At 47.6% G+C, this 22194-nt stretch overlaps 6 protein-coding genes across 6 annotated transcripts; 3 read left to right on the top strand and 3 right to left on the bottom strand.

The window, feature by feature from the left end:
• Positions 1–885: 885 nt before the first annotated feature.
• PCYB_073160 (hypothetical protein) lies at positions 886–4662 on the bottom strand (the record flags this gene model as incomplete). Its single annotated transcript, XM_004221713.1, has 4 exons — positions 886–1083; positions 1270–2526; positions 2581–2978; positions 3156–4662. 4 exons carry the CDS (start codon positions 4660–4662, stop codon positions 886–888), a joined length of 3360 nt encoding a protein of 1119 aa, XP_004221761.1.
• Positions 4663–10058: 5396 nt separating this feature from the next.
• On the top strand, positions 10059–11360 carry PCYB_073150 (RNA-binding protein; the record flags this gene model as incomplete). The annotated part of the gene is made up of 6 exons (XM_004221712.1): positions 10059–10163; positions 10336–10442; positions 10572–10659; positions 10813–10908; positions 11043–11169; positions 11244–11360. Coding segments are annotated over 6 exons (639 nt in total), but the record flags the coding sequence as incomplete, so codon positions are not given.
• A 2324-nt stretch (positions 11361–13684) lies between these two features.
• Positions 13685–15572, top strand: PCYB_073140 (thioredoxin reductase 2; the record flags this gene model as incomplete). The annotated part of the gene is made up of 1 exon (XM_004221711.1): positions 13685–15572. A coding segment is annotated over one exon (1887 nt), but the record flags the coding sequence as incomplete, so codon positions are not given.
• A 1195-nt stretch (positions 15573–16767) lies between these two features.
• PCYB_073130 (hypothetical protein) lies at positions 16768–18170 on the top strand (the record flags this gene model as incomplete). The annotated part of the gene is made up of 4 exons (XM_004221710.1): positions 16768–16974; positions 17124–17279; positions 17448–17600; positions 17844–18170. 4 exons carry the CDS (start codon positions 16768–16770, stop codon positions 18168–18170), a joined length of 843 nt encoding a protein of 280 aa, XP_004221758.1.
• Positions 18171–18676: 506 nt separating this feature from the next.
• On the bottom strand, positions 18677–19886 carry PCYB_073120 (hypothetical protein; the record flags this gene model as incomplete). Its single annotated transcript, XM_004221709.1, has 2 exons — positions 18677–19298; positions 19336–19886. 2 exons carry the CDS (start codon positions 19884–19886, stop codon positions 18677–18679), a joined length of 1173 nt encoding a protein of 390 aa, XP_004221757.1.
• Positions 19887–21089: 1203 nt separating this feature from the next.
• On the bottom strand, positions 21090–21642 carry PCYB_073110 (hypothetical protein; the record flags this gene model as incomplete). Its single annotated transcript, XM_004221708.1, has 2 exons — positions 21090–21367; positions 21570–21642. The coding sequence occupies 2 exons, from the start codon at positions 21640–21642 to the stop codon at positions 21090–21092; spliced, it is 351 nt and encodes a 116-aa protein (XP_004221756.1).
• Between the last annotated feature and the right edge of the window lie 552 nt (positions 21643–22194).

Here is a 22194-nt window from a genome sequence, read left to right as displayed (position 1 = left end):
TTTTTTTTTTTTTTTTTAAAGCAAACTGTTCACAACTCATTTGAAGGAAACCCACTTTTGTGTGGGAGCTTGTCTAATTTGATTTAAAAGAAAAATTTACAGTTTTGGGTCACACGAGGGATGGACACCACAGAAGCTGTAAAACATGGTCAACGCGTCAGACATGAAAATGTAATCAATGGTGGAATGGACGGAGAAAGCGAATACACAAAAATGAATTGATTGTATGTGCAGCTGGTTAAAACAAAAATTGACACAACGGTTAGGCGCACAATCGGGTGAAGAATCGCCTTAAACCTTTTAAAAAAGGTCGCACGCAGATAACAAAAAAAAAAAAAAGGAAGAAGAAGAAGAAGAAGAAGAGGGAGAAGGAGACGGGGAGGGGGGCGGACTGCCACGAAGAAGGCCTCATATAATGAGTACCTCCCCCCTCTTGGGAAGCAAGCTGCCTGATCACTCAGCGCAGGTCGTTTTAATTACGTTAAACGCGCACATGCGTATGGACATAAAAAAGGAAAACTGGAAAAATGGCGGATGAAAACGAGGGAAAGGGGAGAGAGGGGACAAAGCATTTCATTCTTCTGGGATCCATTTTTGCATCCTCTCTGTTCACCCTTTTTTGGCTAATCCTCTTTCCCCCAACAAAAATGGACTCCTCAGCGCGCAACTCCGAGTGGAGATCCCCAAACGGCACGAAACAAAATAAACACTGCGAATGAGAAGGGCGAAAAAAAAAGGAAAAAAAGTGAAAGAGCCGGCCAACCGCGCAAGGGACGTGGGCGTGCTATGCGACTGACAAGGGGATTACCCTTCGCCACCTCTTCACCTCCCCTTTGCCACCCCTTCGCCTCCTCTGCTCCGCTTCCTAACCTCCCCTTCCTAACCTCAAAAGAACGACTTCTTCATCTTGATCAATTTCTTCTCTATTTTCATTCTGTTTAAAATGAGGGGGAGCTTCTGGAAGGTCATTTGTCTACCCTGCTGTATGTACCACTCCACGTCGTCGTAGTTTGACACACTGATCAATTTGAAGTGCCTGAGGTAGAGGCGCTTCGGGTGCAGGGTGATATCTCCGTTGTAGTTCTGCGGGAGGGGGGGGTGAAATGGAAAAGGAAGTGAAGAGAGTGGCATAGGTTGGGCGAAGCGGATAGCACAACAGCTGCCCTACAATTGGTGCCCCCATGAGAGCTTCCCTACAACTGCTTCCCTACAACTGCTGCCCCCATGAGAGCCGCCCTACAGCTCCCCCCGCGGCTGCCTCCCCCTCACCTGCATCGCGATGGAGCCCGCGTTCAGACCCCGGATAGTGGGAGACAAGTCCAGCAACGCCATCAGCCTCAAAATGTACCGCATGTTTTCTTTAAATAATATTTCCATAGAGGACATTAAAAACCCAGCCCTCCAGTGGCCAGAGTTGCCTCTCCATTTTACAGGCTTGCCTGCTTCCCCGTGAACCCTAACCCCTGTGAAAGGGAACACATGGGGATTCACCTGCGAAACGATTTTGTACTTCACCGATAAAATCTGATTCAAATTATGAGCTGGAATGTCGCTCTTCAAAGATCCATCATGAAAGTAGGTATTCTTGAACTGCACGCTGTTTATAATGGTGTATTCCTCGTCCAAAAGGTTTATGTTTTTGTACTCATTAGGGTCGATGCACTCGCTTGCTTTGTTCTTTGGCTGATCTCCTTGCGAATGGTCTTCCTGTTCGTCTACTCTAATTTGGCGTTTCCCAGCCGGCGTGCTGCTTCCTTTGACCGTTCCGTATTTGCTCTTAGCCCTGCGCTCCGAGGTGTCCACTCGACTGGCAGAGACCACAGCGACTGCAGCGACTGCAGCGACGGTCGAGCCACTCGTGCCAGTAGCGCCACTCGTACCAGTAGTGCCACTCAGGCCACTCGCGCCACTCGCGCCAGGAAGGACCATCCCTTTGCCCTTCCTCTTCTTCCCCCCTTTTGGGTCATCTGAGCACCTCGCCGAGCTCAATTTGAGGCGCCCCCTCGAGGGGGTAGTACCCTTATCAAAACTGCTTTTCCCAGGATCCGCTTCATCCTTCATGCTCACATCCGTCGTTGCGCTCACGGAGTTAACCTTCTCGCGCACATGGACGTGCTTCTTCTGCGCTGCGCGGTGTGCATCCTTGGGGAGTCCGCTGCTTGTTAGATCGGACTGCGTCGCGCTTTCGGACAGCTCGCTCGGATCGTTCGGGTTGTTCGAATCGCGCAAATCGCTCGAATCGCTCGAATTGCCCAAATCGCTCGAATCGTCCGAGTGGTCCGAATCGCTCTTTACACTCGCTTCCCCAACATCTCCAGTAGCGCTGACTGCACTAACCGCACTGACCGCACTGACCGCACTGGCCATGCTGACCCCGCTGGGCCCGCGCTCCGTCTCCCTCAAATGGCCCCGCTGGTTAAACGCACTATTGCTATTGAGAATAAACTTGGCATTACTCACCTCCTTAAGGGATATGAACCTATGCACGTTCTCCCTGTTGTATTTTTTCTCCAATAATTTAAATGGCTGCAACAGGTAGGGAAAAGAACAGCTAGCCAAAACAGCCGTATAAATCAACACATTGGGACTATTCATATAATTTAAGACCATATGTCCATCCTCATCACATGAAAAATTCGTATTTCCTGACTCGGCTCTAGTCACAGTTATATTTAAAACCAAATTCGTTTTAATGAAAGCCTCCAAAAAGGTCATATCACCATAGAGGTTATGAATAAGTTTCACAATTTTATCGATGTCGTAAAAGTTACCCTTTCTGTAAATGTTAAAAAAAGAGTACAGCCAATTTTCGGAGGAAAAACAAGAAACGATTTGATAAATGAATTCGATGTTGAACTCTTGTAACAACTCTTTATTCGTTCTAGTGCACACCCATGCTGCGACGATGCTCCCTGCAGATGTCCCGCATATGATTTGCGGCAGGACGTTGTCTTCGACGTTTGGCACGAAATCTTTTTCTTGGGTTGAGGAGGGGTGACTTGAGGAGCGATTGGGGCTGGGCCTCCCTACCCCCCTGACGCGGCTATTCACGTTATGCAGCTGGCGGGGGGCATCCCGTTTACCGCTTCCATCCCGTTTACCGCTTCCATCCCGTTTACCGCTTCCATCCCGTTTACCGCTTCCATCCCGTTTACCGCTTCCATCCCGCTCATCACTTCCATCCCGCTCATCACTCCCATCCCGTTCATCACTTCCCACCGTTTCATCGCACACCGAGCCCAAGCCCAGCTCGCTCAACGAGGAGTTACTCGTGCTGAAGGAAAACTCACCCGAGCTCCCCTCGCTGACGGGATTGTTGGAAGCCTTTCCGCTACGAGGAGGCCCCCCCACAGGGGTGTATCCCGAATTATTGCCAAGTCGATTGCGACTAAAAAGAAATTTCTTAATTAGGTCTACTTTGCTCGTCTTTCCTTTTTCTTCATTTCTGTTCACCTTTGCATCCTTCCCTTTGGGTGGCTTAGCACCTGGGGTGAGGTTCCTCCCTACGAGGGGCTGTCCTCCTTTTGTGCTACGTCCTACCCTTTCCGCATGGGTGCCTTTATCTTTAGAGACCCCCCCCGCTTTGCACTCTTCCCGAATGTGTGCACTCTCCTGACTCTTCGGCTGACCAAAGCGACTAGATTTTCTCTCCTTTGCAGACTCACTCTCTCGAGTGGGTTGTCCCCCCCAAGATGAGCACTCCTCAAAGTAGTTTACATTAATCGAGGATTTTAAAAAAACCTCCAATACGCCAAAGTGATGGAGACCCAGAATGGCACCTCCACTGAGGAACAAGGCAGTATTTCCCCACTGCCGAAAAACATCCTTAAAAATTCTCTTAATCAATAAATATTCATCAGAAAAAATGTAACTCAAATTCGTTTCCTTCTGTTCATGTACATAACGATCCACAAATTCTAGCCCATCCATCACATGTGTTATAAAATCAGTCACTATAATATGTGGAGTTGAATAAGTTTTGCAATAATATTTTTCCTTAAAAATTGCCTTAATAGTTGGTGACGTAGCTACTTTTATATCTTCCAATAACTTCAACACATCACTGTTTTTCAAATTCTTTTTTATTCTCTGACTTGTTTTTTTTAGTAAATTTACATCATAAGTGTTTATATAATCATCATTTTCATTTATGTGTACAGTCTTCCCAGTCAGCTCATCCATTCGGTATGCATATTTTATATACTCTTTGTAACTACTGCATGACCGCATCAGTCTATCTATCTTAAAAATGCTTTCTTCTGCCTTATGCATCGTTTGTGGACCGTACATATTATCATGGGTTCTTTCTCTTCCTTTGCAGTCCCTTGCCTCTCTTTTTGCGTCCCCTCTTGCCTCCCTTCTTGCGTCCCCTCTTGCGTCCCCTCTTGCGTCCCCTCTTGCCTCACCACATGGCCCCTTCCTCAAGCATCTACAAAAATCAGTGTACTTTGTTATGAGGAAAAAGGACACATTCTCGCAAAAAAAAATACAGAACCTTATGCATATGTATATAAAGGCATTGAGGAAGAATGCAATCATGAGGACGATAAAAATGGGCAGCTTCAAGAAATAGTGTGCACTCAGTTTTTCGTAGTCCAACTTTTTCTTCCTTTTCTTTCGCTTTTTCTTTAGCGAGTCTAGACTGAATTCGGGCGTTTTCATTGTGCCTTGGCATGTGTCACGGGGAGCTGCCCATGAAGAAGAAGCGGAACAAGCAAAGGGGGGGGAAGTGGTCGGCGAAGGGGGAGGCGGCGATGAAGGGGAAGGCGGCTATGAAGGCGATGATGAAGGCTGCGATGAAGGCGACGATGAAGACGCAGAAAAAGTGCCTGCATACCAGTGTGTGCAGCAGTATCTGCGTATACATGTGCGCACCCTTCTCCTGTGCGGGGGCTGCACGGCGGAAAAACGAATTTACAAAACTGGTGCCTCGCCAGGCGCGACACGCTCAGGGGAGGCGCAGTCGATGTGCTCAGCTGATAAGTGATAAAGTGAAATGAAAAAAGGAAAAAAAACAAAAAAAGGAAAAAAAAAACAAAGGAAAAAAAAGTCAGTGGAACAAAGCGGAGAGAAGAACAAAACGGAGGGTAACGGAGGGTAAAAAGAGAAGGGGAGATAAACTGGAGGGAAAGTCACCTACACAAGTTTCAAACCGTACGCAGGTGACCTGTATGAATGGGCGTTATGCTTGCATTCTCTCGTTCGCACATTTGAGCGTTCACGCTATTTTCTTTTATGCGTTATCTGCTCAAGTGCAAGCGGCCGTTCTTGCAGGTGTGCGTATGTATGGGCGTATGCAGGGGCACATGTGCATACGTACGTGCGTGCCCGCTGCTTGAACTGGGGTAGCGGCGCGCAATGATAGGCACAGTAGTACGCGCAGTGATAGGCACAGTAGTACGCGTAGTGATAGGCACAGCAGTACGCGCAGTGATAGGCACAGCAGTACGCTCAGTGGTAGGCACATCAGTACGCGCAATGGTCGGCACAGCAGTACGCGCAATGATAGGCGCGCGTGTGCTCCCGAGGCGTGCTCTGCCTATGGCGCCTGCCATGCATACGACGCGTACGACGCGTACGATGCCTGCACATACACCCGCATACGTGCGCGCAGAGCCCACAGGGAGCTATCACTAAACAAGCGGTTCATCGGTACACGTCTTCCGGAGGTGCGGCTTAAAAACGGCTAGCCCCTGCACTGCAGGCAACACGGAGCGAGTTGGGCGAACAAAAAAAATGGAGAAGTGAGAAACGAAAACCAAAGCGAAGAAATAAAAAAAGACGAAACGGAGGGAAGTAAAAACTTTCTTCCAGGATGGCAAAACGATAGGCGCACAAAAATAAAAATGCCCGCTCTGCTACGCGGAGCATGATGGAACGAAAAAAAAAAGCGGCAAGCAGGTTGAAGTCACATTAGGCTGAAGGAAGCCATGTGGTGTGAAGACCTACGCCCTCAATTCAAATGATGAATTGGAGGCACAAACATGCATATCGTTAAGAGGCAAACTCAGAGGCTATCGCCGTCGCAGGCGCGATGGCATCGCAACAACAGGCAGTCCCCAACAGGCAACTTAAAAAAAAGGGTGTCCATTTGAGTACTTGCATTTACAATACTGCAAATGGCCCAGGTGCATGTGTTTATTTTTTTACTAGGGACAGTAATACGATGATGTGCGCACCCACCAAAGCAAAGCAACCAACATAGTGGAAAATGAAGGACCATATGTAGACCTTTGCCCCACCCCAAAGTGAGGCAACAAAATGGGGCAAAAGGCGAACCACTGGACTGTTTCCTCAGAGGGTAGGAAGTCCGCAGATGAGTGTGCAGATGAGTATGCAGATGAGTATGCACATGGGGGTAAAAGCATATGCGTATTGGCTACTCCAATTGGGGGGGGAAAAAGAATATCATTTACTACTTTCACGTAACGGTTACCCCCTTTCCAGTTGTTTTCACCCTTAAGTGGAGGGAAATTCATTAGCATATGCGACCCTCACCTTGTTCACGTGTCAACAGTTGCGTCCTTTACGCTTTTTTCGCATGCCCGTGTTGTGGAAAAAAATAAAAAATATACAAAAAAAAAAAAAAAAAACACGTGCGTGCATGTGTACTGATGAACATACGAACACCTTTGAACATGTAATTTACATGTACACACTCGCATATGCATACTCCCGTGCAACCCAGCGCGATCTTACACTAACGATGGAGGTTAGAAGAGGCAAACATATAAAACTAATTCGTAAGACGCAAAAAAAAAAAAATTGCAGTGCAGGGGAAAAAAAAAAAGTTGACAACTTAAACATTCACCTGGGTAATCCCCCCAAGCAGCATCACGCATAACCGATAAATTTGCAAATAAGGGAGAGAGTGAGATATAATAGGCGATGATATCTGCGTTGTGTTTTGCTCCCCCTCTGTATATGCTTCCTTGAAGGGGGGATAATTATTTTTCCCATTTCGATGTTTTACACGAGAGTAAAAAGATGAGTAGGGGTTTTTTTTTTTTTCCTTTTCATCCCATCACGTTTGTTAATTTGGTGTCCCATTTGGCTACCCCTTTAAAAGGTTAGTTTTTTTTTTTTTTATTAACATGTTCAGGCAATTCTTGTACATTTTTGTCCCCTGTTGCGAAGGGGTATTTTAATTTTTGGGAGTACGAGGAATAATACGAGGTGTACCAAAGGCACTTCCTTCGAGTTAGCGTTGATTACACGTATGTTCGATGGTGACGGAAAGCTCATGGGGGTATACACTCCAACGTGGAAGCGAGGGTTGCCAAAATGGTAGTAGGAGGCAAAAGTTACCTTGCCGGGTCAGGCAGTTTGTGTCCATCCCCCCTCACACACACACACACATGTGTGTACGTTTGGTAATTTTGTGCCAATATTTGGGAAGACGTAAGGCGGTACAAGGTTGTAGTTACAGTCACCGCCCCCTATCTGTCGCGCTTAATTGTGTATCCCCTAATGTGGCACGTGACGTGCCTGGCTGCGCAAACGGGGTGCATGTCCAAGTGCAGGCAATTGTGATGTTTCTCCGGGTGCATCAAAAGGTGACTCACATGTGTGCACATGCATATATATGCATATGTATGCATTTATGTCCCTCGTCATATGGGCGCAATTGAAAAAACGGAACATTGGGTCGAGGGGTGGGGGACTCCAGTTTAACAAATCGCCAAGTGAGCTAACCCGATTTACTTCCTCCGCTTTGACTTCCCGAGCATCTCTCAATAATGATTAAAAATGGGGTTCCAACGCGTGGCCACCATTGGGACGTTGTGGACGGGCATATAAGCAGGTGGAGAAAAGCTACCAACGAACTGCCACCCTAGGGGTATCTCCAACCGGATTTATCACGCAGAGTGGGCACCTGGAAAAATTAGCCAAGTGCGTGTACATGGGCAGGTAAATATATAAACGGATAAGAACTGCTGTAAGCAGCTTCTGTGTGGTTTCCTTTAAAGGACTGATGTGGGAGCAATTTCCCGCATGCCCTACTGCTGTTCTAACCGCGCGTGTGCGTGTATGTCCACAGGCTCACGTAAATAGCGACCCACGCAACAGCTTCATTCGCGTTGGAATTAATGCTCACATGGTTATATGTTCCATGGTACCCATCTGCAAATCTGCAGTGCGTCAACGCCCGTTCCACTTGGAAGTCGGTCGACACAACTGTCTCGACTCTACCCCCCAACGTGTACATGTAGAAGGAAGGGGCATAACTGGTGGATACCCTTTTTCAATATTTGCACAGGTGGAACAATTATGTCCACCTTGAAGGGCTACCATTCAGGTGATGCAAAACAAAAAAGTTGAATTCCCGTGATGGTTGGGGGGAGGGGTACACGAAAGAGAAATTATGACGACAGAAGGAGAAAAAAAAAAAAGTAACTACTTAGCCAATATATAGCTTACCGTGACGCTTTTCTCAACTCCGTGTTGGGCAGTTACATACAAATGGGCCACTATCCCCGCAGGGAGGGGGGTAAAACTGTAAACTTGCGCCAGCGCAGCCCATTTGTAGCGGCGCGGTGTACACGATGTACCACGCGGGTTGAAGAAGTCCTGCGATAGTTGCGAACACGTCGACGGGGAACAAACTCGCACAGGAAAAATATTTGTACATGTAAAAACGTGCATATATATGTATATGTATATTTTTTTTTTCCTTCCGAGCAGCTCCAAATTAGTGAATCAATCGACTGATAGGCGTAACTTCTGTTTCCCATCGGAGTGACGTGAAGAGGGCAAACGCACAAGCGCTTTTATTTTTCCCAATAAATAAATGTGAGCAGTGAATATAGTATATTAGTATTAATACGTACCCGCCATTTTTTTTTTTTTTTTTTCCCTTTCTTCGGATTTTTCATGTTTCTTCTTTTTGAATGACGCAGAAATGAAAATTGAGTTCTCCTAACTTTGCTGTTTTTTTTTTATTCTTTGATCGTAATTTTTATGTTTTTTTGAGTTTTTCCTCCTTCGCACGGCAAGTATATACATATATATATATACATATATATGCGCGTATATGCATATGTACATGGTCATATGTACGTTCATACATCCATTCGTGCGTACGCGTGTCGGTCGTTTGGCAGGCATGTGAAGGTGGTACTTGCGCAAGGTTTTTCACATTGCAAAGCGGCTATTTTGCGTGCCATTTATGACTACCGTTTCGGGGTACCCGCTTCTGCCTCCCCACTCCTGCGTGTCGCTCATCCGCGTGACCATTTTGGGTCCCACTGTTGACTGCACGTACGAGGTGAAGAGGGCTCTCCGCTCGTCAGCTGCACTTTAGTCTGTCGGGCGCTTCCCATCTCTGCACGCGCATCGGGAATACCAGGTGCACAGCGAGAAAGGCGCATGTCGATCGTGCAGGCTCAACGGGAGTTTGTGTAGCCACAGTGAATTACCAGAAGAGTCGCGGAGCAACACGTGTTGTGGGCACACCTCAGTTAACGCAACGTGCCACCGGAAGATAAGCACGTAGAACTGTTCCCATCAGGTTGAAGCGGAGGAAAGCGAAACAAAACGGACAGAAGCGAAACAAAACGGATAGAAGCGAAACAAAACGAACCGTAGCGAAACCTACCGTATCGCCCCGGCGAAGCAACACCAAGTAGACCACACAAAATGGAGCCAATGAACCTAGACCAAATGAACCACGACAAGGGCGACAATGACGGGGCAAATTTTAATGTCCCGGTTGACGACATAAACAGCATCGACAAGGAATTCAGCGATTTGCAGAAGTTGAAGGTGAGTTGCGCCCACCCGGGTTTTTAGCCCCCGCCCCTTCCGCATTTCACAGCACCCTTTTGTATACATTCCTCCCCCATCCACCGTGTGTGTGTGCACTTTTTTCAAATCTCGCGTCATGTGGAGTGCTCTCCTCCGTCTTCACCACCATGTGGATCATCCACACCGAACGGATGCATCTCTCTTACATGTGTTGGGCGACTCCATTAGACCCCGTTGTTCCTCCTTGTGGTTTTCTCCACCTCACTCATTCGAACATTTTTTTTTTTTTTTTCCCCCCCACCCCCGTCTAGATGATGAATGAAGGCGCAGAGATGCAAATGAACCAGTCCGGTGCTCTCGACTCGCACGAGATGGAGCAAGAGGAGATAAACAACCGATCCATTTTTGTTGGGAACGTAAGAATTAAAGTGGTCACGTAGTAGCTGCGAGGAGGTTGCATGTAGCAGCTGTGTGAATGCAGCCAGTGTACACAGGCCACTTACTGTTAGACTCCATCCCGCTCCACTACCTCAACCGCTTCTTCCCATCCTTGCGTTTACCTATATTGGCCTTTTCCCCTACGCGCAGGTGGACTATTCTACCCAACCGGAAGAACTACAGTCCCTCTTTTCGGAGTGCGGCCTGATAAACCGAGTGACTATATTGGTGAACAAGAACACGGGACACTCGAAGGGGTATGGCAAGCAACGAATCATTTTGTGTATACATGTGGGGAGGGCGGTGCGCGCGTTTGTTGAGCACCCTTGCGTGTATATTTTTATTTATTTTTTATTTTATTTTATTTTTTTTTTTTTCCCCCCCAGATATGCCTACATCGAATTCGCCGACGCGTCCTCCGTCCGAACGGCACTCTCCCTATCTGAGTCCTTTTTCAAGAAAAGACAAATTAAGGTACGTGTGGGGGGCGAGAGAAGCTTATCTTTTATCCGCCTTTGTCCCCCTCCGCAATCTGTATGCACGTCGGATGCATCCCCCCACCCAAGCGCATTTGCACAGACAGGCAAACACACTTCCCTTTTTTTTTGTCGTTCCACATCACAACAGGTTTGTAGCAAAAGGCGAAACATCCCCGGATTCAATCGACCGAAAATTAGCCCCTTTAGGGGTCGATCTATGAAGACGAGCCTTGGCCCTAGGGGAAGGTATGCATTCGAAATGGCTCTAAGAGGGTAGCTCCCTCATGTGGGGATGCACCTCGCCCTCACGAAGTGTTAATATATGTACACGTATGTAAGCATACATGCATACATATGTACGTGTGTGCCCCCTTGCAGACTGAGACAACCCAGCTTCAGACCCTTTTATCGCGGAAGAGGATCATACAAGAAAATCGTTACGAACCCCTACGAGCGGGCCTGACCTGGTTCCCCACCTTTGTAGCGTTTTCAATTTTTTTTAAAGGCAAGCGCGCAGGCTGCATGTGTGGATGTTGCGTTTGTGCATCCATGCGTGTGTATATCCATGCGTGCTTGCTTGCGCGCCGCTCGCGTCGCCCCTTTTTTTTAAGTCCCCCCACCGCTCGCCCACTCGGTGGGAAAGCCAAAATGGAAGGCAAAGAAAAAGTTTGTGTAAGAAAGAGAAGAGAATGCGAATGCCAACACCTATGAATGGCTATGTGTACGAATGAGGACGCGCAAGAGTGGAAAGTGCGAACCATGTGGATAGCCCGAATCACTGGCATAAGCTGCCGACGCCCACCGACGGTGCTTTAAACAACCCCTACGTGTGCACCCAAGTGAATCTCAGTGTTGTTCCGCTTGCACCCCTATTTGAGTTTCATCGTTTCAGTAGTTTAATCCTTTTTATTGTTGCAGTGCCTATTCCTGCTCCTGCTGCTGCTTTTTTTTTTTCCCCTTAATGTTCAGTTTTACTACCATTTATGCGAAGCGGAGGTGCCTTCATATGCGCGCGTTTGCCAATGCGACATGGGGACATGCGCACATGCAGACATGTACATGTGTTGATTTGTGGATGCCGCGTTGTGCCAAATTTTTGCACTCTGCGCGTTTTGAAGGATAAAGCTGCTTCGTCGTTTTCGTTTCCCCCGTAGCGTCGTATTTATTCTACATTGGTTGTTTTTTTTTCGGGGGGGGATCCCCCCCTCACATTCGTGTGTAAATTCGCATGGATATGTGAAGAAGTGTACTATGTGTGCATGTAGAGGTGTGTGCTGTACACTATGTAAAGCTTTTGCTGCATACCTAAGCACCAAGGAAAAAGGAATGGTGTTTATTTTATTTTATTTTTTTTTTCCTTTTGCATGGTTTTATTTTATCTAGCTAAAAAAAAGAAAAAAATTAGTATCCCCAATTTAAAAAAAAAAAAAAAAAAAAAAAAAAAAAGCCAAACAGTGAACGGGAACAAAACGGCCAAAGGCAAAACGGCGAAAATGCCAAAAGTTAAAATGGCCCATAGCAAGAAGTTAAAAATGGCTGAGTGCCGAATGTTAAAATGGTTGATTGCCGAATGTTAAAATGGCTGATGGCCGAATGTTAAAATGGACAGGCGCCACAAATTCGTTGTGGGCCGCCTGGCGAAAGGGAAAAACGCGCGCATCTATTAGTGACAAACAATTGTTGTGCTTGTCCTGTTGCATACTTTGCACAGACAGTGGAGGGAAGCGCGTTATCCATCCGTTACTTCACGTTGCTCATGTTTGATTAGCTTATTTTTTTTGTATTTATTTTTTTTTTTTCCGTAGTGCTCACTTGCACACGTCTTCATTGACCCCTCCGAGTTAACCCTTTTTAATGTCTCACTTTAAAGTGAGCATTCGTCAAAACGTTTTTCTTTTTTCCTCTTTGGAAAAGTGTCAGGGTGGTATTTATTCTTAAAGACATATGAATATCCACTCCCCCCCGAGGGGGTCTCCATTTGGAGGAGATCTTTTGGACAATCACCCAGATCCAAGTTAAGTGGTGCGTATCGAAATTGAAAAGAAAAATGGCACGGAAAAGGCAGAGGCAATGTGGATATGCCAGATGGGCCAGCTGGGAAAGGTGGACGGTTTGGGTTTTTTCCCTCTTGGTTTCCCATTTGGGGACCGCCTTTTTTCGAGCGAAGCGCCAACCCATCACAGCGTAGCCATTTGTTACCTCTACACGTGTCCCCTCAGCTGTTTCTACACGAAAAAGGGAATCTCTCCGTTGCGCTGCTGTGTTACCCACCTGTTAGGCACATACCTGCTGATGAGCGGCGAGGAAAGGGGGCATGGGGGGGGACCCTCCCATCTGATACGTACGTATAGATATGCCCACGGTAAGGTCATCTCCCCTAGGTGGATAAAAAAATATAAAGCCAAAATTACTCATATGATTTGAACTCCCCAACTGTTTACGCAAATGGATGCAGATCTGTGTGGCTCCCTCTCCACACACTCTCTGCGGGGGAACGTGTGCACACGTTTTTTTTTTTTTGTCGACGCGGCGTGATTGGCGAAGCGGCTATCCTACTGAAAAAAATAATCCCCATTTGCATTACCAAAAAAATGAAGCGCTCGATTAAATTATCAACCTGACAGTAGGCATGACCGTTTTTTTGCAAAATGACAGCGAGAGAGAGGTCAGCAACCCTGTGATGAGAGAGCTCCAAATAGAAGGCCATCGCGTGGATCCCCCTGCGATCGCAAAGTGTAGCAGCTAGGCGTGATGCGGTTAGGCGGTGCCAGTGTGGAGAGGTTTATCGCCCCCGTAGCATCCGCCCATGTAGCATCCGCCCATGTAGCATCCACCCCTGTAGCATCTGCCCATGTAGCATCCACCCCTGTAGCATCTGCCCCCTGTCGCATCCACCCCTGTCGCATCCACCCCTGTCGCATCCACCTCTATCGCATCCACCCCTGTCGCACCTACCCCTGTAGAGTACCTACACGCTAATCTCCCAATCGCGCGCGCTCGCTCCACCGAGCCACCCCCAGAACAGAGAGAAGTATGAACAAGGCTCTTGCCAGCCTGGCCATATCGCCCATTAAGCTAGAAGCATCGGAGCATCTCTTTGTGAAAAAGGTGCGACTTTTTCTGAATAGCAGTGGACTCCCCCGAGAAAGTATCACCCCCCGGAGGGCCATCCCATCATTGAGGCATCAAGTAACATCCCCAAGTTGGCACATTAAGTCCCCTCAGAGGAGGAACTTCGCCGAAGTGTTTTTCAAACCAACGATGAGTGGCACAGAGAGTGAGAAAAAAAAGTACGGACATATGTTGGCGGAAGGGGAGGAACCCCCAGGAGGGAAGGGCTTATTGGAGAAGGAAGCGCACTCCAAGGAAAGTAACAACTACGAATGTAAATCCGACTACGACTATGACTATGTGGTGATCGGGGGAGGCCCTGGCGGAATGGCATCCGCGAAGGAGGCAGCAGCGCACGGAGCGAAGGTACTCCTGTTCGATTACGTGAAGCCAAGTAACAAAGGAACCAAGTGGGGGATAGGAGGGACATGCGTGAACGTAGGATGTGTGCCAAAAAAGTTGATGCATTACGCAGGAAATATGGGTAGCCTTTTCAAGTTAGACTCTACTCCATACGGTTGGTCTTGTAACGATTTAAGTCACAGCTGGGTAAAGCTAGTTACCACGGTTCAGTCTCATATACGCTCCCTAAATTTTAGCTACATGACAGGACTCAGATCATCTAAGGTAAAGTATATTAACGGATTAGCTACCCTAAAGGATAAACACACCGTGTCGTATTACCTAAAGGGAGACTTATCAAAGGAAGAGTCCATCACAGCTAAGTACATTCTCATCGCAACTGGGTGTAGACCACATATCCCGGAGGACGTGGAAGGTGCAAAAGAACTTAGCATAACATCCGATGATATTTTTTCTATGAAGAAGAGTCCAGGAAAAACACTAATCGTTGGAGCATCCTATGTTGCTTTGGAGTGTGCAGGGTTTTTGAACTCATTAGGGTACGATGTCACTGTTGCGGTGAGGTCCATAGTACTTCGAGGGTTCGATTCTCAGTGTGCACTCAAGGTAAAGAATTACATGGAGGAGCAGGGAGTGCTCTTCAAAAATGGAGTTCTTCCAAAGAAGTTAACCAAAATGGAGGAAGAAAAAATATCCGTCCTTTTCAGCGATGGCACTAGTGAACTGTTTGACACCGTCCTGTACGCAACAGGAAGGAAAGGAGATATAGACATGCTGAACCTGGATCAGTTAAAAATCCAAGTCAATAAAAATATGAACAAAATTGTTACCAATCAGATTAGCTGCACCAACGTTCCCAATATCTTTGCCGTGGGAGACGTCGCTGTAGACGTCCCTGAGTTAGCTCCTGTAGCTATCAAAGCGGGGGAAATACTAGCCAGGAGGTTATTTAACCAATCGAAAGAAATCATGGATTATACGTTCATACCGACGTCTATTTATACCCCCATCGAGTATGGAGCCTGTGGTTACTCAGAAGAAAAGGCATACGAAGTGTTTGGTAAATCCAATGTTGAAGTATTCCTTCAGGAATTTAATAACTTAGAGATATCTGCTGTGCATAGAGAGAAACATGTTCGAGCTCAGAAGGATCAGTATGACACAGATGTGAGTAGCACCTGCTTGGCCAAGCTCGTTTGCTTAAAGAGTGAGGACAACCGAGTCGTTGGATTTCACTATGTGGGTCCTAATGCTGGGGAAATTACTCAGGGTATGGCTCTCGCGTTGAGACTGAAGGCTAAGAAGAGCGATTTTGACAACTGCGTGGGAATTCACCCCACGGATGCAGAGTCGTTCATGAACCTCACCATCACGCGCTCGTCCGGCTTGTCCTTTGCCGCCAAGGGGGGCTGCGGAGGGGGAAAGTGCGGCTAGGCTATGAAGAGAAGTGGGTGTGGAGAAAGAGGTTTCCAGGATGATCCCTTTTTTAATTTTTTTTTTTTTTTTTTTTTTGCCACGTATGGGGAATTTTCCATTTGAACTCTCTACACACACGGAAACGCTTTAAAATGGGTATTTTGGGATAGGCTCGGTAATCACGCCAACGGTTGAGTAATCGCGCGAAGGGTGTGGCAACCACGTTGGAGGGAGACAGGTCGTCGGGGAGTCAAAGGAGTCCCACCTTCCCAATGGCGCCGCTCCCCCTGAAAGACTACTCCACTTTTTGTTGTGTCACCCCGTTTTTGAATTATTTCCCGTTTCCTGCGGCGGATCTGCAAAATAGGCACTCCATTCGCGTGGCGAGAAGTTATAATAGATTGGCCCAGTCAAGGAAAAATAAAAAAATATTTGGTGTAGTTCCTTGGTATCGTTTGACCAGTCCTCAGGCCGCTTCAACGAAGGGGCACATCGCGTGGTCAGTGCGGTCACCCTGTGTGGTCACCCTGTGCGGTCACTCCGTGGGTTTATTCCCCCGTGGCCACGTTCACGCGGATAGCAAAGCACAGCACGTGCTTGCCGCGCTTGCCGAGTCCACCGCTCCCCCCCTGTGTGCATTTTCTCCGTGGTCTACGAAAAACTGCACATATGGTTTCTCCCCTCCTTTTTCATCAATTTTGGCACTGAACAAAAAATGGGACTGTCTGTTGAGGCAAGCTGAACAGCACGCTGAAGCGTCCAGCCAAAGTGTTAAACATGTGAATTGCGTAAATCGCGTAAATCGCGTGAATCTCTGAGTGGGACCGACATATTGAAAAGAACTCCCGTGGGATGGCTAGCCAGCTGAAGGAGGAATGAATCCCATCACGCGAAAAAGAAAGCATGCCATATTTAGGTTCTTAAAAGGATAAAAATGTGGAGGAACATCTGCCTAACGGTGATCCCACCCCTCTGTGTAAATTTACGTAAAATTCCTATTAATTGTAACAGGAGTGATATTTTCCTCAGAGAGGGTATAATCCCATAACACTTTTTACTGTGTGTAGGTCTCCGCTTTTTTAATTAAAGTCCCCCCCCTGATGTGTAGTGGGACACGGTTTATCTAAAAGTAGAATCTCCTTCTCTTAGTTTTTAATTTTCCCGCGTCTATGTCATATGTTTGCCTCAGCTTCTTACCACCCTCCTAGACACCATGGTCCTCATACACACCAAAACCGAAGAGGAGACACACCAATTTATGTTCGAAACGAATGTGGATGTTTTGGTCGCCCACTTGAAAGAGGACCTGGTGAAGCTGCATAATCTCAGATGCAAAATGCTCAGACTGCTGGATGCGTCGATTCAGTTGGCCAACCATGGGCCCCTACGACCGGAGGCCATTCGGGGAATTACCGACGAGGTGAGTTGAAGCGGAGGGAAGGGAGGGAGAAGCGACCCGATTAAGTAAAAGACGCTTTTGAAAAACTACCCACACTGAACTTCCTTTTCCTGTATACACTCCTTTCCCTTTCCCGCCTTCTCCTCCCCTCTCCTCCTTCTTGTGTAAAGGAACTGCGCCTGTCCAACCCTAACATGTACAACCCAAAGGAAGTGACAAACCCTGATGAGAATAATTTCAGGACGGGAATTCCTCCTCCTCGTGAGGGGGAACTTAAACTGAGGGATGCCATCAACAAGGTGAAGCGGGCGTTAGCCGTGGACCAGGTAGGCGAGGGGGCGAAGTGCATAGGGACATGCATGGGGATATGCATAGCGAAGCGCGCAGCGAACTGATCTCATAATCAATCCGACTAGCCACCAACTGGACAACTCACCAACTCGACAACTCACCAACTGGACAACTCACCACCTCACCGCCTCACCACTTCGCAGACGGACAAGCGCGTCGCCATAACCCAGGACAAACTAAACGAACTGCTAAAATTGATAGTGGAAGCCTTGAGCGCTTGCTACCCCTCGATGGAGGGTCTGCCCCCCTACGACCCGACGAGGCTGCTCCTGGAAAATGAAAACGCCTTCAACGATGTAAGAATGGGAGGGGGCCACGTGACGGCCACGCAAATGTGGAATGCGCATCGTGTGAAGGGAAGACTGTCCCTCCACCGGGGCGCGTAAAGCAAACTAAGGTGGACGCCCCTCCGCCCCACCGAGTTCTCCACCGCTTCCTACACCGCTTCCTGCACCGAGTTCTCCACCCATTTATGCACCGCTTCCTACACCGCTTCCTATACCCCTTCCTGCACCGCCTTTTCCACCCCTTCCCCACAGGATTTCACCACAAACGAAACGTCCATCTGGTGGGCAGGCAAAGAACTCTGTGGGGATTCCCCCCTTCGGAGTTATATAGGGAAGAATGAAAAAACGAAAATTATCGTAAAGCTACATCCAACAAAAATGGGACCCCCAGAACGAGAAAGAAGAGTTGATGAAGCAACATACAAGGCTATGTTGGCTTATTATCACAAGAAAAAAAAAGAAGAAAAAGAATTTGAGGAAGACGATGATGACTCTTACTTGAATTCTGAGTGGTCCAATCCTCTCAGCTTGCAAAAATATCTCCACGGGAACTTGACCAACATCCGGTGGAAGCCCTAGGTGGGTTCATCCCCCCCCAGGGGTCTGCACAGATGTGTGCGTGTGTGTGTTGTGCGTGTGTATATGTCCGCACATGTGTGTGTCAGCCTCGGTGGGGACTCATCCCCATGTGCGGTCTGCTACGGGGAGGTGGTGGACTATTCGGAGGCCGCACCACGTACGTACATACGTATGTGCACGCTGCGTCCACCCCAGGGGGGTGCCTACTTTAATATGATTAGCAGAAACGGGTGAGCAGAAACGGATGAGCAGAAACGGATGGGCAGAAACGGATGGGCAGAAACGGATGGGCAGAAACGGATAGGCAGAAACGGATGGGCAGAAACGGATGGGCAGAAACGGATGGGCAGAAACGGATGAGCATTGTCTCGATTTACTTCGCTTTGCAAAGAAAACAATTTCTCCGCTTTACTGCGCTGGGAATGCGATCCCTCGATGGGGACGCTTCCTACCGCCACTTCCTGGCACCACTTCGGGTGGACTTCGGGTGGACTTCCCCGCTGCGATCACCGCAAAATGAAGGAGGGCCCGGAAAAGGCATCATCGGATATCACCCCCCCGAGGGGGTCCAACAAACGCGCCGACCGAAGATTCCTCGTCTCCTCGCTGCTGCAAAAGGAACGGAAAAGGTTCTTCAAAATGTCTACATCCACCGAGTGTACCTGGTCAAAGATCTGACCGCCTTGCATGATTGAAGAGTCTCGATGGATACCCAAGTCAATCTGATTAAACTGCCAAAAGGGGCCATTATTATTTTTATCATTCTGTTGATTAATTAACCGTCGTATGTTGGAAACGAATTTGCTGATGAATCCCATTGGGGTGTGTCCACCACTAGGTAGGCATTCCTCCAGGGAGGTTAAAAAATCTTTGTGGTTTCTTTTATTTCTGTATTGGGGTTGCTTGGAGGGGTTAACAAGTACTCTCTCCATTTCATCGTAATCGCATGACCACAGGAAGGACGTATGGTGGACAAAATAATTTTTAGAAAAGGCTTGCGCATTCCCCCCAACTTTTTTTATCGTGATCTCATCATGCACAGGGTCGTAACGGTGATATACGTAATCATTTTGGTGATGGAAAAAGCTGTTTGTTTTTTTTTTTTTTTTCCTCTTCTTCTTCTTCTTCCTCCCCAGATGGAGGGTTAAAAACGGGATGATAAAACGAGTTGAAGACCCATTCCGTCACGTTGGAAGGATACAGCTGTCTTTCCTTTTCAAAATTTAATGGGAGGATTAAGCTTAACATAAGGCAGTTGTTCCTAACGTACACTGTACCCCCTCCTGTGTATCTTCTAATTAGTGCAATTTTATTTTTCTTAACGTAGTTCACATCCTTTATAAAATTAGGTACTTTCCCACTAATGCCAAAAACGACACACTTGTTTTCTGTTGAGGTGAATCCATCTCCTCTTTCTTCCTCCTTCGCATTGGAATATGTATCGTTGATGAGAACAAACCCGACGTTGTTTTTCCCCTGGCTGAGGGGGCTACTCATTCGATATAGGCACTCCTCTAGGAGCAGCTGCTCGTACACATGAAACTTGGTCAGGTTTAAAAGGTATAGCACCTTTTTCCTTTCACCGTGAGGATCCAGCGGACGGAACAACTCACTAGCCGCACTAACCGTGCTATCCGCTCTAACCGTGCTAACCCCGCTAACCCTGCTAACTGCTCTAACCGCTCTAACCGCGCAGATGCGCGAGAGGCGACTCATTCTGGTGGTGGAGCAGCTCTGCTAATCACTCACACGAGGCATCACCCGGGGTTCGCTCACTTCTTGGGACCCCCACATATCTGTGCACAGAAAAAAAAAAAAAAAAACTTCAAATAAGATACTGCTCAGAGGAAGGGGGGGGTACCACACAAAGGGAGGAATATATATAACTGATCGGCTAACAAATTGACTGTCTCTGCTTTGCCGCCTTTTCAAGCCGTACCATCCCACCACGTTTTGTTCTTTCCACGTGGGATTCTTTTTTTATGGCTGGCCCAGCTTTGCGATGTCCTCCTATCGGGTCAAAAAATGTCGATTTTTTTTTTTTTTAAATTGACACTATTGAACACCCCCTGGTCGACGTTGCTAACATGCGAATTGTGCGGCTTAGCGGAGCATTCCCTTCACCATCCTTTCGCAAAAAAAAAACGAAACGGAACGGAACGAAACGAAACCACACGCGCATGCGTTTGCATGTGCCCAGCGGGGGGGTGCAACTACACACTGGCCTTTGCGCAGGTAGGGTATATTCTCATGCGTTTTGTTACTCCCTAGAGGGGTCCAGGTCCCCTTCTACCAATGAGCAGAAAGGTGAAGTGCCCCTTCCGACGCTTAGGTGAAACCCCAAATGATTCAACCCCTATTGGAGAGGGAGAGCTACACAAAAGTGCAGCAACACAAGTAGTAGATTGTCTACTCCCCTCTGTTCAGGCCACTTTGGAAAAAAAAAAAAAAAATAAATAAAAATAATACATCACGTCAATCGAGTTTGAAACCTTTTTACGTTTTCCCCAAATTATTTAAAACATGTGCGAATGGAGATATGCGGGGAAGGGCAATTTCCTACCTGCCTACGTCAAAAATGGGAAAATATTGTGCTCCCCACTCGTATGTCCATCTGCACGCAGTTTATCGCATATATGAAAGGCCCCTTCAAGGTTTACAAAAAAAAAAAAAAACGGGACTTGGATCACTTGGGGTGGTCGTCAAATTACGTAAACAGGGGAAACATGATGAAGCAAACAGGGGGGGCATTTGGGGGAAAATTAAAGAAGAGTTGCGCGCAACGGGTGAGTGGCATGACGAGTGGGGAAGCCAATGACGCAGCTAGTGGGACGGCTAGCCAAGTAACGAATCGATGAAGGCCGCCGCATCAACGCATGACCAACACATCGCGCAAAGACAAAAAAAAAAGGGGGGGGGCTAATTATACTTCTGTGCTTGGACGGCCATCCTCAACTTGTCCTCGGCGGTCAAGACCTTTCGCAAAATCAGCTCTCGAATTTTACCATCGTAAATCATAAAATGCTTCCACCCCTTTCCTATGTCAATTTGTAACTCATTTACGATACAGTGCTCGGTTAAGAAGGCATTTGTTTTCCGCACTTTGCTTTCTGCATACTGTCTGACGTTGTCGCTGAGGATTATGTGACGGTAGACGTACTTGTCGTCACGGTAGAGGGCCGAGTAGCACACGGGGCCTTCAAGGGTGCAAAAAAAAGGGGAGGGGCAATTTATCATATGGGGGCGGTGTGTGCGTTTTCGTGTGCGTTTTCGTTCGCGTTTTCGTTTGCGTTTTCGTTTTCGTTTGCGTTTTCGTTTTCGTGTGCGGGGGGGAGACGAACAAGCGAGGTGCCGTCCGCCCAATCACGCCGCAAAACGAGATGCATTCGTAGGGCCTACCTCTGGAGGTAATCTTATAGGTGTAATTTTCGCTGGAGGATCTCAGAAATTCAAGGTTGAGATTTTCATCCATGCTATCCTTGACGGATCTAAATTTGGGGGTTTCCGATTTTCCTAGCTCGTCCAAGATGGCGTAATAGTCATCGTGTCCGCTGCCGTTCGCGGCGTTGTTGGGGCTGCTGCTGGCGGGGTTGTCCGTGCCCACGTTGGTGGCACTGCGGTCGTCGGTGGCACTCAGGTTGGCGCTCGCGTAAGCGTTCACGTGGCTGTTTATGTCGCTACTTATACTGCTTCTCACACCGTTGCTCCTGCGGCTCCCCTTGCTCGCACGCTTCACGCCGTTCTTCTCGTTGCTTTTTTCTCTGCTTGGCCGTTTTATAGGCGTCCCGCCTGACCTACTCATATTCTTGCCTTATTTGTATTCGACTTCTTCTCACCTGTTTTACGTTTTTCCTACGTCCCATCTTATGAAGGGAAACGAATGGCTACGACGGATAGCAGGGAGACCGCTTTACAAAAAAAAAAAAACTTTTTTCCTTTCCGGCGGTTTACCTACTCTTCTTCTGTTCAGCTAGACGCCTCTCTCTTTATGGAAGCGAAAATTGAAGAAAAGGCTGACACATTT

The sequence above is a fragment of the Plasmodium cynomolgi genome, chromosome 7 (genome assembly GCF_000321355.1).
Source record: "Plasmodium cynomolgi strain B DNA, chromosome 7, whole genome shotgun sequence".
Classification (NCBI taxonomy): domain Eukaryota; phylum Apicomplexa; class Aconoidasida; order Haemosporida; family Plasmodiidae; genus Plasmodium; species Plasmodium cynomolgi.
Note: the sequence above shows the minus strand (reverse complement) of the source record. Positions and strands in the feature narration are given on the sequence as shown.